Below are 15,272 nucleotides of genomic sequence, written 5' to 3'. Positions count from 1 at the left end.
TAGGAAATACCAAGTAGTAATAAAAATCAGAAAAATGAACTTGTAAAGAATGTCTTTGAGTCATAGGAGCAGAAGAAAATTTAGACTTCTGTTCTGTTGTTACTTAGACACATATATAATTTTAAGTATGTGAATATTCCCTTTTACATCACTGGGTTCACTTCTGTGCTTAAAAATCTCTAGTTTTGCCTGGTCAACTGTAGAGGAAATGCCATATATTTTGGCATATATACAGGTATTGTGGAGACAGCAACATAGACCTTGAGAAGGTAATAGTCCATGTAATAAAGCCCAATCAGTGACTGTTCATCTACTACGAAGTATACTATTTTGTTTAAAAAGTAGTAATTTTCTTTCCATTAATTTCACAAGACAAACAGAGGAAAGTATTTGGGTTAAGCATGTCACAGCTGCTGATTGAACTTCACTGTTTAACATCTTAGTGCAGTATAATTTTGCCGTTCATGACGTATTAGACTAATGGGAAGGTTTTGCCAGCAAGCTACTTGTCCATTTCTCAACATAAAAGCATTTGCTTCTGCTACTTTAGATGCAGAAGAGTAAAATGTAATTTAGCCACAATGGTAAAATATTCAGATGGCTACTTTTCAAATGTATTACAAAGTAAATAGTATATCCTAAATTGTTCAGAGAAGGGGTTTAGCAGATTACAGAGAAAAGCTCAAAGGAGCAGCCAGTAATTTTGGGTACCATTTTGCCTCTAACCTGAAACTTAGTCTTCAGAAAGGAATAGTATCGGGGCTTGTTCTTATCTCTTCTTTACAGCAGCTGTGCACAGTGGTATTTAACAATGTTGGTGTCTTCCTTCAGTCAGTTCTGATATTTCAGCAATTAATTCTGAAACTTTGATTACATCACCTGATACTATTTCTTACTGCAGGTGATGACCAGTACTTTTCACTGGGCTCTGACCCTTCTTGGTATGTGGTGTGTTTAACCATGTGTTATAATCTGCAGTGATGTCCATGGAGGCAGCAGATATTCTTTAGCAACCTCGCATCTGACACTTGGCCCAAAATACTGGTTCTCAGGTGCACACACTGAGAAAGGCAAATACTGTTTGCAACAGCAGGGCTTAGAAGGATGAGCTGTTTGTTATCTTTTGAGAAATACAAACTGCTTGGTTGCACCATTTGGCATTAGATGAAGTTAAAATTGCAAAATTGCTTTCAACTCAGTGTCCTGAGAGCACAGCTTAGTTGTTTCAGTTTTTGTCTGCAGTAAGCTTCAAACCTCACATTAGTGTGAAAAGTACCTTTCTGAAGCATTTCTAAGCAGAAAATGCATTTTTGTTGTATTTCTGTTGTCAAGTTTGTAAGGAATAAAAATGAAGGGTAGAATACTCTGTTGCAAGCTACATACATAGTATTTATGCCCCCAAAATACAGTAGAAGTATTTATTTTATTTTAGACTTCTGCATCAAAGCACCTTAGAAAAGGATGTTTTTTATTTGCATATTTTCTTGATTGACTAAATGACTTGTTTTCTCATTAGTGTGCCATGCTAGGGTAATGCATTGAATTTGCATTTATTTGCATTAATTAATTTGCTATCAGGATGGTTAATTTGTGCATTTTTGAAGTTTCATTCCTTTAACACATTGGTGTGAGAATGCTTGCTAACGGAGCTTCATAGAGGAGCAGAGAGGCACAAGGATAAAGAATGACAAGTGATGCCTCTGCGTATGGAAATGCTATGGACCAAGCTTAAGGCTCCCGTGTCTTTGGTATATATGATTTATGTAGTGCAGCTGTAATGGATAGAAGTCCTTTTAAAAAGTCCTGGTACACTTGGTATGTGCGGTACGATTGGTATCCACACGCACAGGAGAGCCTTGGTCTTCCTGTGATGATCAGTAGCACCTTGTCTGCAAGGGCAGAGGACACAGATATTGTAACCCTTGCCAAGGTATGTTAGCCCTGTCCTAGATGGGAATTTTGAACAAATAAAGCTTCAGAAACTAAGTTCTTCCAGAAAATAGTTGTGGTTTCGTTGTTGATGGTGGTTTGTTTGTTTTTTCACTGCCATGTTTAAATCAAGAAGAATGTTGTCAGATGTGTCAGTGGAAAAAGATGTTGATTCCTAAAATCAAAGGAATGGCAGGCTACTAATTCTGTAGTCAGGAGGATTAGTACAATAACTTACCTGCCTGTTTTTTGTGTCAAAAGGGGGTCTTCTGCATAATATTCATATATATATTTAATGAAATTATTAACATCATATGGTAAAAACTTTGTTCAAGAAACTCTACAGTCTTAAACTGGAATTTCCTTTGAAGGCAAAGCATTTTGTACCCACATGGCACACTTACTTGGATGAGCATCTGCATTTTCTTTGTACCTAAAGGTTATACCATCCTTGTCAGTGCTCTACTTTAGTGTACACATAGCAATCAAAAGAAATATTCGCATTGATTACACTGGTCTTTTGGATCAGAGATGACAGAAAGTTTTAGATGTAAACATTGTTCGTTCTCCTCCTGAAATCACTGTCAGCCTGTGCTTTTGAGAAAGAAATTTGTCAAGTCCTTGGCCTGCAGAAGTCAGTGAAAGCTTTGATAACACCTCCATGATACAGAGGCTATAACCTGCGTTCAGAGTTAACATTGACCTATACATACACATGTGTGTATATGTAAATAGATAGATAGATAGATAGATAGATAGATAGATAGATAGATAGATAGACAGACAGACAGATAGATAGATAGATAGATAGATAGATGATAGATGAGTCAGAATTCACAGGCTTAGCCAGTTAGCAGAGTTCCCAGCCAGTGGCTGCATTTTAGCCTCCTCACTTGTCAAAATCTTGGCAGTTGGAAATGTAGTTAAAACAAAATTATGGTTATTTTAAAGCCATCTAATTTTTTACTCTTTTCACAAATGACTGTTGCTCGTTTTGTTAACTGCCATCTAACACAATGAAACATTCAAAGTGGGGAAGACCCAGATTACTGCCTTGCAGAATATTTGTTGCTTCAGAACAATTTGCCACTCAGCATTAAATGCACTAAAAAAGTTATGAGCAACCACTGCTGTGTGCATTACTTTGTTGTTACTATTTCATATTAGCTTGGCATGAATCCCATATCAAAACTCTTAAAAAAAACCCACGAAATTTTCCAACCTGTTGTAGGATATTCTTGTGGTAATTAGCACTTACTGTGCCGTGCAATGTTTCTGAGTAGTCCAGATGTTCTGCTGGGAAGCAGTGGAGTAGTGAAATGTAGCCCTGTGGTGAGACACAAAAAATCCCTCAAGCATGAAAGTGTAGATTTATTTTCATGGGTTCCTAAAAATTATTTTGAAAGAATGTATGTTTTTTTGGCTGATAAAAGTATTCTGTCAGTTAAGGAAAGCAGTAGCAGTTAGTAGTGGAGTTTTATTTGAAGTATTTTTCCTGCTTTGAAGTCACCGCATACAAATGAGATCTCCCTGTACCTGAGAATGGTTATCTGCATTCACAATTACATGTACTTGATCTAGTGTCAAATGTAATGTTTTCTTCCCTTTTTTACTCTTGTTATCACTAAGAAGCCTATGCAAGAGAGGAAAGGTGAATTATTTCCCTTCCTCTGCATCATCAGGGAGATTGTTTATTAAATTTTAATTATAGAACAAATCGGTTACAGCAGCAAAAAACCATTGAGGGCAGTGAAGTTGCATGGGGAGAGATAATGTGGCCTGAAGGACTCTTATTACTGACGCTTATGAGAAAAGCAAAAGACATGAGGTTAAAATCTGTTTTCTTATGCATTGAACATATTAACTTCAAGCTTCCCTTAGAGACAAAATGTATAGAAGCTTAGACTGGAATTTTTAGGACACTACGATGTTATGTCGCAGTGCTCCTGTTTAAGAGCAGGATAATATGTTAATACAGAAAGAGAGGTTACTTTTATGTAGTTAATATTATCAGCTAAAAAACTTGGTAAATACTTTGAAGGAATAATTTAGCCAGTTCATGCATCGTTTTCTAGAATGAGTGCCTATAAACAAACAAAGATTGATTATAACAAGCAAGTTTTTTGCAATACTGATTTGTATTTATTCAAATAATTTTGTGCTAGTATAACATACTCATGGATCATTTAGTACCAAGTCAGTGCCAGTATCTGATACTTAGTTTTCAAATTTGAGCTGGATTGGTCAGTAGTGACTGACCACAGAGGATTCATTGTATTGTCTACTCCTTGTATTGACAGCAAAAAATGCGGAGAGGAGTAATACACCTTTGTGAAAAGATACAACAAATAAGTTAATCTCAAAATGCTCCATTACATTTACTATTAATATTATAAGCCTTATGGGCACACTATAAACCCATAAAACAAGATTTTTCACAGCATAAAGTGCCAAATTTTTAAAGAAGTTTTAGTTTATTAGTTCTTGTTTGCAAGGAGAGAGGAAGATGACCTGCTTATTAGATCTACTCCTTTCCTCTGCCTTTGGTCAGTGTCTGTCTATTTTTATGTTTCCTCCTCTGTGTGAGACTCCTTCATAACCAGATAAACATATAAATTGTCACATAATTTGACTTCATTGAGGTTGGGGGCCAATTTGCAAATATTAAGGCTTTTAGAATGCGTGCAAGTATTAAAACGAAAATGAATCATGGACAATAACAACAGATTTATTAAGATTTGAGTTTGAGAAACCACACAATCAAACCAAACTTATTACTTTTTCTTGTCTGCTCATTTGAATCTAGCCTGGCCAACCTGATTAAACCTAAAGAGTTTCCTGCTGTCTTCTAGCAGGAGTTTTTATACTATCTGTCATTCGGAAATGCAATTTATTTGTTCATTTCTTTGTTTGTGGCTATAAATTGTTTTGTTATTTCCCACTTTTACTTATCTTGGCATTTACCTCCCTTTTCCAGATCTATTTTTTGGTTGGTTGTTACAATATTTGCAATCCTAGATTGCGCAAAAAGAGAAAAAAAATGACATTCTCCTGCTGTTACAAGGCACAGTGAGAAAATTAAAGCATTAAAATATGAAGACAATCATCAGGTCATTTAGTCAGCGTCAGTCCTGGCAAGCTGGAGGGAAGGATAATTTGGCAAAAGTTTATATTTAGACGTAACTAATGTCATTTTTATTTTGATACCTGGGCCATCATTTTCCTGATAATTTTGTTTTGAATAAAATTTTAGAGTAGATTACTTCACTTATGCCTGTAAATTCTAGGTGGAAAGATACCAGCCCATCGAAAGTATAAAATGGAAATCTGCCTTCACACCTCAGAAGTAGAGTTCAAAAGCAGACATGCTATCTGTTACTAAAGCAAACAACATTGTTGTCAAGACCAGATATGCTTTTGATATGCAATACGGAAGAAAAGTGTATGTTGCCAGTCTGCCTGCTTTGTTCCCACGTCAATTGGTCACATTCATGTTCTCCATAGGGACCTTTCCTTGTTTAGATCCTTAGACCATCATGTTTCCAACATCACTATATCTGAACTGCTGAGACATCCTAGCGGAAGCCAAAAGTCTCTTCTTTATCCATTGACGGTTGCTCACCTTTATAGTGTTACCGGATGGCAGACCCACTAGTTTGATACTATTGAGCCTATTTCCATGGCCAGCAATCTGGTCTCCACCTCATTCCACAGAATCATAGGATGTAGAAATGGCCATCCTAAAGATATCACTCCATGAACAAAGTGCAGTGCTTTAGAAGGAACTGAAAGTGAAGACTGACACATGGGGAGATGTCAGCTTGGTCCTGTCTGTCCTTGGCTGAGGTCTGGTCTGACACACAATACCCTGCCCCTCCATGCTGAGCCATATGAGTGAGCAGGAGGCCCTGATAAATCCTGAGTTCCCATCTGCTCAGCTTGTTTGTCCTGGCCACCCACAGATCTCTTTTCCATTGTCAAAACTTCAGACTTGTAAAGGTGTGCAGCTGCAGTTCATCTGAACAAGCTCAGGGATCTCAATCAACAGTCACGCAAGTGGAAGTGATGATGTCGGTCCTTTCCTTTGGATTCAGTTCAGTATTCAATGGAATGGAATGGAATGGAATGGAATGGAATGGAATGGAATGGAATAGAATAGAATAGAATAGAATAGAATAGAATAGAATAGAATAGAATAGAATAGAATAGAATAGAATAGAATAGAATAGAATAGAATAGAACAGAACCATTGAATGGTTTGGGTTGGAAGGGGCCTTAAAGATCATCTGTGTCCAACCCCCCTGCTGTGGGCGGTGACACTTTTTACTAGACCAGGTTACTCAAAACCCCATCCAGTCTGGCCTTGGACACTTCCAGTGAGGAGGCTTTCACAATTTCTCTGGGCAACCTGATCCGAAGTCTCACCACTTTCATGGTTAAGAATTTCTTGTCTTTCCTGTAGGCCCCCTTAAGTAATGAAAAGCTGCTATAAGGTATCCCCAGAGCCTCTCTAAGAGCATACATGAAGGTCTGAGCACTTTTTTTCCTAAGTCATGGAAACAAAGTACTGGCTGTGACAGAAGGCAGAGGACAAATCTTCTGCAGAGTATGTATTCAAAGTGAACACTGGAAGATAACTATGTGAGCAAGCTCTATCTTCACAGTGTCTCAGTGATGAGGGTAATACCTCTCAGGGCAGTGACACAGGGAACAGGGTTTTCCTTTTATATCTCCTGCCTCAGAAGTTGAAGCATAATGGACAAAAATGTCAGCCTGGACATTATGAACAATAGGTAGTCAGGGTGATTTTGAGGCTGCATCTCTCTCCCTGTAGAAGCAGGAGAAAATGTCAAAGTGCCATGACCAGTTAGTCAAAGGTTGGAGGAGAGACTAGGTCTTTTTGCACAGCCTCACATGGCAGTGCTTCTGACAAGCTCTGATAATGGTGTGAAGGAGAGTCACAGTATAACTGCTCAGGAATGGCAGTCCCAGGGCATGGAAGGAGTCATTGACTTTGGCAGGGTTCTTGAGGCTTCTTCATGCCAGGTAGGATGCTGATGGCATGATGAAGGCAGTACACCTGGACTGGTCTGGATCACAGCTAGGATTGTGTTGGACAGCCAGCACTAAAGGCAAATCATGCCTGACAAATTTCAAGACATGGCCTTTGATGGCATTTCTTATTGTAGTTTAAACCCAGCAAGTTCCTAAGTTACGTGTTTTAGGTCAGACTGACTCTGGTTACTTTGGGGATGAAGCCCAATACCGTAGCTTTTCACAACAGTTTAGACTTCATTAACACCCCAGATGTTGCTAGGGATTTCAACATCAAAAGGCTTCCTCCAGAAAGTGTTTCCCCAGCTTGAACATAATCTTCCTGCTAGGACTTTTACAGGCACACCCAAGAGCCACAGTCTGAGCATTTTGTGTTACTGGCTCATATACACTATGTAGCATCTCCTCTTACTTTGAGAATAAGTTGATTTCACTCTTCAAAACATGCCTTTAACTGAGTTCTTACCACTGTAATCACAGCTACAAGTGTAACTTACCTCTGAGACCCACTGCAACAAGCCAGATGCGTATCTCATTCTTGGCCCAGTTAATTCATTTCGGCTCACCAGTCCTTAATGAAGATGTTCTGTACGCAGCTTTTCTCACTTGCCTGGAAGGGCTGGGTAAATACCAAGTGGATCACTTAGTTCTGAACTTATTATTCAAGACTCTTTGCATAATAGACACTTCTACACTATAAATAAGGATATCTTTCCTGATAGCTATCTCTTCTGCTAAGAAACTGGACCTTATGGCTGTTCTACTTACAGCAATGCTCTTTCAGGAGAGAGTCACCCTCCAAGTACAGCTTGAGCTTCTCACCCCCATTGCAGCCAAGACTCACCCTAACTAGGAAACCAACTTGCCTGGTTTTTTTTTTGTTTGTTAAGGGGTTTTTCTCCCCAAAATGCCTGCCTATGTGATTGAGGCTTTCTTCCACTGCCAACATCAGGAGGGATCTTTCTCTTCATGCTGACACCACAAAATCCTGGAGACTGTTATCAAGCGTGATATCTTAGTTCTATGTGCTGCCCATCCAAGTGAGTATAGCCAGCTTCCCTGTAACTGCTGAGGTGGAAACAGACAGCAGCATGTCCTTTCTGCCAGACCTCATGCACAATAAATGGAATTACTGAGAAATATCTTTCCCTGACAGCTGTCACACTGAGCTTTTGGCAAACCTGTGCCTGATGCTATGCTGCACAGTTCAAGTGTGCCATTAACATTTACTAAAGGATTCCTGCACTAGTTGTTTCCATGAACATCTCCAAGACCCCCACTCAGGTAAATCTGAATATGTACTGATTAGTGTCTGGAATTCTTCATTCTTCCAGGCATGTGGTGGGAGGGAGACTGTGCAGCTGAGAGGCAGCTGCAAAGGCCAGTGGGCTCCTTCCAGGGTTGCCTGTGACTGCTGCAAGGAGAAAAATTGTCTAGTCTTCATCACAAGATGTGTTATTTGAAGTCACATACGGAGTGTGCATATTGAAAATATTGCTGATACTGTGGGGTTTTTTTTAATTTAACAGGGAAAATAGCATTTAAAAGGAAAAGTAAATTCTCTTTGTCTTTTATCCTGACTCTCCCTTGATTCAATGCGATATCCATACTGCAGCACTCATTATGTCTGTGTCAAAGACTTGGGGGCGGGGATGGGGGGGAGTGGTGGTTATATAAAATCCCACAGAAACTTGCAAAAGCAGTGTGGTCTCAGTTATGAAGAAAGGTCTATAGCGAATATACTTTGGCAAGTGTATTTCAGACGGGAATACTATAAAAAGTGCATAAATTACTTGCTTGATATAGCATTTTCAGGATCATGTTATTCAAAAAGGTGAGATATAGCATTCTGCTGTGTCCCTCACGTCATTTAAATGGTTCTATATTTGTCAACGCAGTTGTCAATAAAATTTCATTGCAGCATTTCCTTTTATCGCTTGCCAGTTTATGGGGCTACTTGAGATTTTATTTTATTTTGTAAATCAAGGGCTATAATGAGACTGCTTTCTAATAATATAAAAAGGGACTATCTTGTGGATTCCTCATTCTAAGAACAGGTCTTCCAGACTAACCTTAGTCCTTGCTTCCACTGAACTGAGTAATTGCATCTGCTTAGATTTGAAATAGGGAATTAAATAGCAGAACCGAAGTAGTTGTGCAAAGCTTTATATTAATAAAACACAGCACCAAAACACTGAAGCCAGGTTGAATACCTATTTCATTTATTTCTCTGTGCTGGATGTTTCTCAGCAGTAAGGGAGGAAATATATAATTACTTTTGAGTAAGTGCAGGTAGAAATAGTGCTGAGTTGTCACTGCTCACTCTGCGGATTTATCTTCTGTGTTGAAATAGGTGGAAACAGCAACGGATTCAGATACTGAAAGCAGAGGCCTACGGGAATACCACTCTGTTGGAATACAAGTGGAAGATGAAAAACGGTAATTCAAACATGTACAAAAACCTGTAGTCTTTCATCCCACAACACAAATTTGTAAACAGGGTTAATATTATAACAAACATCTGGCAAGTAATGCCCGTAAATAACTCACAAAGCCAAATTTCTTATATGCATGCTAGTTATTTGGCAAAATTTGTCAAGATTACTTAGTAGTTGCTATTATTTCATTAACCTTCCAGTTTTTATTTGGAGGGAGGTAAAAATTTTAAAATAAAGTAGTGGAGTAATATAATTTCATTATTGGCAGAACAAATACAAAAGCTGTATATTGGAATACTTCTTCAGTAGGACCCCTAGTGATGACTCAGGCTTTCCTAATCCACACAGGGGAATATAATGGTTAGGCTGTTACCCATGGTACCTTTGTCCTAAACTAGAATCAGCTTTATGCTCGTTCAGTCCTTCTCTAGCTTTGCAAAACTGCTGGCCAGTATAGGACCCCACCCGTTGCTCCTGGCAGGCACTGTCTGTTAACTATGGGACTGGGAACATGATCTCATTTCATGGCAGCTGTCAGACAGTATCTGGCCGCTAATTGCCTTTTACCGTCATTGACTAGAAGCAATTTGAAACAATAGGCTCAGATGTGAGAAGATTTCACGAATAAGCTTTGCATCTCTATCTAACTTTTTAACATCAAGCTTTTCTAAAATGTCATTATTCGGTGGCATATTACAATAGAAAATCAACATTTCACGGCCATCCTATGAGGCAAGTAAAAATACTACACTCTTAAACCTCTTACTACTGTTTTTCTTTTATTAAAGAATTCTCAACAGTCCTAACTTAGCTGATTTTCAGATTTTATCTAATTATGATCCTTAATATTTGAAATCTTTTTATACATTTACTTAACAAGCTTCTATCAGGAGATGTAACCTTGCAGTTCTGCTAGTTATTTCCAGTTCATTTAGTAATGATACATGGTATTTTGTAGTGTGAGAATAAATCAATACTTGCTTCCAGAGATAATTCAAATGATTTTATTTTGTATCTTTGCTCAGATCAATGATGCCACTATACATTTTGGTTTTTCTCTCTGTTGTTATTCATTGTCTTATTTTAGAGATACATGTTCAAAGAAAAAATATTTAGCATAAAGTCCAAGGAGAAAACCAGAATTCATTCACTGAAACATTATTCTGTTCCCCTGTATAATCCTGTAAGCATTTATATGTCTTAATCTCTTTCCTTTCTTCCCTCTTCACCAAGACATGGACGATTCAAGCGCTCAAACAGTGTAACAGCAGCTGTCCAGGCTGACCTGGAACTGGAGGGCTTTCCAGGACACATCACCATGGAGGACAAGGGACTTCAGTTTGGCTCATCGTTCCAGCAGCACTCAGAGCCCAGCACACCCACCCAATACAGCGCAGTGAGAACTGTACGGACACAGGGACTGTTCAGTTACAGAGAAGATTATAGGACCCCGGTTGACACCTCAAACCTTCCACCACCAGAACCCTGGCTAGAGCCAGCCATTGAGACAGTAGAGACTGGTCGAATGTCTCCTTGTCGACGGGATGGATCTTGGTTTATGAAGTTGCTACATACTGAAACTAAGAGAATGGAAGGATGGTGTAAAGAAATGGAAAGAGAAGCAGAAGAAAATGATCTTTCTGAAGAAAGTAAGAACATTTCAATATATTTTCTCATAGATGTCTCCTAAAATAAGAAATCTGTTAGGATAAAGTTGTGGTCTGTGGTTTTTCCTTACTATTTTGTAGTACAAAAGACACTCTACAGAACCATTAGATATAAGATCCCTGTCCTGCAACTGACTGTGCAAACTGGTGTTTCCCAGAGTACATTTTTGTAGTAGTTGAGGAGACAGCCACAGAGTCAAGCTCAGAATCAAAGTCTGGTATTCGATATAGCTCAAATGGTGCAGTAGCTTCATCCACAGCCCCGACTTTGACATATTCTTCCAGCTTATTTCTACGGCTTCAGTGCGTGGCCCTTTGCCAGAGCACACAAGGTGGTCATACATTTACATTTTTTTGCCATTTTCCTGAAACCTGAGAATTTACCTCTTATTAATGAACAGTCATTTTTAAAATGTTTTAATGCCTTTACAGACACTTCTGCCTATCATAAAGGGTCTGTTGGAAGAACAGAAAGGATTAGGCAAGAACAATAGTTAAGTTACCTCTTCAGTTACACAGGCATATACAACATTAGACAGTTCAGCTGCATTTTCTTATTACGATTTTGTCCAGAATCATTATTATTCTCTCACGTCCTGTGGACACCTTGAAAGGAGTGATGGGATGAAGTGAAAAATAATGTAGACTATTTTGGAACAAGACCCAAGCCAACACTAATGATAGTAATATATCAAAGTGGTCCTAGCACTCGCTAGCCAGCTCCCTGTGATTCCCTCTGAGGTCAATTATCCTTGTTCTTCAGGCTCAGTTTTATAAATATTTCAATCCCTGCCAATCTGAATTATTGTCTCAGTTGAGATTTTCTCAGATCACAAATTAGTTCATATTAAGTTTTCTTACTAGCATCATTTCCTGCACTCTCACACATCTCATCGTTGCCTCTGAATACTCTTTCCTGACCATCTTCTTTCCCTCTCAATGAGTTCTTGCTATGATCTACCCTCGGGTCTTGGGCCAGACCTGTATGGTGACTAAAAGACCAGTTTCTATTTCTTGCACTGACCTTTTCAAAGAAAGAATGTGTATGTTTTTACCTCATCATTTTTTCTCTTATAGTCAAGTTTCTCCACTGTATTGTGCATAAGTCTGCCAAGTAACAACATAGGAATTGGGGTGGGGGAGAGCATAAGGCTATTTTTCTTCCTTCAGCCTCCAGTGCTTTCTGGAGTGTAGGGTTTTTGTCCTTATTTTCATCATGGCAGAGATGAGCTGAGAATTTTCCCTTTGCATTGATACTGTGAAGACTTTAATACCCTCCTAGGGGCTGAGTATGAATAATAAAATATTTTGCTTTGTAAGCCTTCTTTCATCATGGCCATTTTTTAAACACTTCTTTTTACCGTATATGTCTTATTTTTCAGTTCCCCAAGTATTTGCACTGCTGAATACTGACATTTCTCTGTCATAATCAAGTATCCCAAAGGCTTGTATGGTTGCCTGTTACTGGTGTGGGGACAGCAGTGCTTACAATCTGAAGCAGAAGTTCAAAGAGAAAGAGTTTAGTCTCCTAGGAAAGAGTAAAATTACTGGGTAGCAAAGGGCAGAAACACACGGGAAGGTAAGCCCTAGGAGGCCAGCAAGGAACCTACAGGGGTGGACTTCTCCTACCTCGTCTCTCCGCAAGCTCTTCCTCATGCACAGCCCTCATCACATCTGCAGCCACACGAAAGGAGCAGGGGAAATACTGTGCTCCTTCCTCACTCGGAGACATAGATCAGGAGTTACTGGTGCTGTTCTCTGGGATATGAAGCTGTGTACTGCATCAGCACAACCTGGAGGTGCTGATTTTAGTCAATGACCTCTTCCCAGGTGCAGAACCACTCTCCCTCCCACCATGTAGAGCTATGCTCTGGCACTCGGGATCACTCTGAAGCACCTTGCTGCATGGGGAAACGTCAAGCAGGAAGACAGTTTTCAGAGAATTGTGCAGAGGAAATGAAGACAAATTGGACTTCAGTAATTTTTATTACTATTTGGAGTTAGTAAGACCCTTTTAACTTAGAATAATTTCAGTTAGAAAACGAAACACAATATCAGGATTTTACATTTGCCACTTTGTAGAGGAAAAGAAAGAGTGACTCCCCTATAAGGGTTACTAAAACACAACTGAAATGTACCTTTCAAATCCCCTTTTTAAACTAGCTAAAATGGGTTAAATACCTGTGTTTGGGGAACATTTTGACCTCCCCAATAGCTTTGAGAAATTATTACAGAATAGGTCTATATAGCTCATGCAAAACCAGATGTTTGTCTTCAGCTGATTGTCAAAATTGACACTCAGACTTCTGATTTTCCATTTCATGTAATTCAAGAGATTTTCCTCAAATAATTTCCAAATTACATTATCTTTAAAATGGTATCCCTTCACCTAATATAGCTTACATCAACCTCATGGTAAAATGAAGTTATCAAAGGATTATTTTCACCAAGGGAATGAGCTTCATAGCATTTTAAAATTTCAGTGTGAATAATTTTTTTCTTGTTGAACCTTTGACACATTTTGTATCTCCTGTTTGAGCTATTGAGGTTGAAAGGTATGTATCCACAAGAACTGAAGTTTAGTAATATCCTAGCATGAAATGTACCTTGACATATTTAAGCATTTGGCAGTTCCCTGAAGAATATACATGCAAATGGGGGAGCCAGAACAACTAAATCTGTTTTTCCATCTTCCAGCAGGAGCTCCTATTCCCAAAACACTTCACAGCAATGTTTGCACATTCAAACTGTCATTGCTAATGCTGGATCATTTATTTTTGGCCTGGGTATATTAATTGTACCTGAAGACCAAATATAGCTTTGCATCTCATAGGAGAAGGCTGTCTTTTCGATACCATTTCTATTTTGTTTTAATCACAGGAAGAGTTAAAATAGAACTGCATTTTAGAAAACAATTTCATTTTCTGCGTTAGCACAATAGCTCTGAGATCACAGAAAGCTGTCTGATTGCTGTATTGATTTTTTTTCTTTCACTGTAGCTTCTCTCCCATAATGTTGTTTAAAGAACTTCAGTCATCAGGTCTTAGAAAAGGAAAAGATAATAATTGTAGCAAAAATAACCTCTCTCTCTTTCTTTTCACAGCATTTGGGTTTTTGGTCAGTTGCCATGAATTGTATTTTGGAGTCTCTGCAAAGTTCATTTGTTGTTTTGGGGGGCAGTTGTTTGTGTTCTCAGTGTTTATATATATATATATAAAAATATATATGTGGCTGTAACTGTTCCCAGGGTAAGTCACCTGATCATTTGCACTAGCAGGGTGCCTTCAAGCAAAGATATGTGTTTCTCAAGGGTGCTGACTGGAGTTTCAATTTTACACCCTGAAAATTGTGTTTGACTGTTACTGGCGTTTAGGTGATGACAAGAAAAGTGCTCTCAATTGTCACAAGGCTATTGAAGACCAAGAGGGCCAGGACTCTGCCACCCACCAGCTCTGTGATGGGTGCAGGGAGGGGAGAGTGAGTGAGCCCAGAGGGAGTTGGGCAAGGTCTGGCAGAGGGAAGCAGGAGACATCCTGGGCTTCTGAATGCCACACACTTGGTCACTGAAATATTTCAGTGCCCAAATCAAATGGAGAACAGCTACGCAGAGTTTAGTCTCATATGAAAATGCTAAGATAGGTGCAAGAAGAATGGGCTGTAGCATAAACTATGCCAGCAGAAAGGTTGTTTTGCTGGTATCTTCTGCATCGTGGTTAGGAGCTCTGCTGGCATAACTACATAGTAAAGTGATCTATAGTGAAAAACAAGGCATTAGAGAGAGTGAGAGATCAAAATATCACCCTTCTCTCCCCTTACCCCTTTGTTCCATGGATGCTGAATTTTTCCTTGCTAATCATCTGGCTGATATTTCCACAGTACTGCAAGGGCTTTACTAACACAGCTCAATAGTAACAAAAACCACAGAGTTAAATCTCCCATAGTGGCGGGAGGCAGGGGGAACAACACAAAAAAACACAATGAACAATACAACCAATTTATTTTAGTATTTTCATCAATTAGTCACCCATAAAAGCTTTCTTAGATGTTTGACCCAATATAAGTTATCTTTTAACTAAAGAGAAATTACTGACGTAATTTCCTAACGCTTTCACAAACCTATCCTTCAGGAACCATTGAAATTTACATTTGGCATATTGTGAATGGCTACAGAATGTCTTAATTG

General features: G+C 38.8%; 1 protein-coding gene across 12 annotated transcripts in view; it reads left to right on the top strand.

Annotated features, from left to right (window-relative positions):
- DLGAP2 (DLG associated protein 2) overlaps nt 1-15,272 on the top strand; it is a 463,673-nt gene that overhangs the window by 430,434 nt on the left and 17,967 nt on the right. For all 12 annotated transcript variants that reach the window (XM_071807014.1, XM_071807012.1, XM_071807011.1 and 9 more), the window contains 2 exons: nt 9,338-9,423; nt 10,656-11,071. In XM_071807014.1, coding sequence (XP_071663115.1) covers nt 9,338-9,423; nt 10,656-11,071 — 502 coding nt within the window. The remainder of the gene's footprint in view (nt 1-9,337; nt 9,424-10,655; nt 11,072-15,272) is intronic.

The sequence above is a fragment of the Patagioenas fasciata genome, chromosome 3 (genome assembly GCF_037038585.1).
Source record: "Patagioenas fasciata isolate bPatFas1 chromosome 3, bPatFas1.hap1, whole genome shotgun sequence".
Classification (NCBI taxonomy): Eukaryota; Metazoa; Chordata; class Aves; order Columbiformes; family Columbidae; genus Patagioenas; species Patagioenas fasciata.
This window is presented reverse-complemented; position numbering and strand designations above follow the sequence as displayed.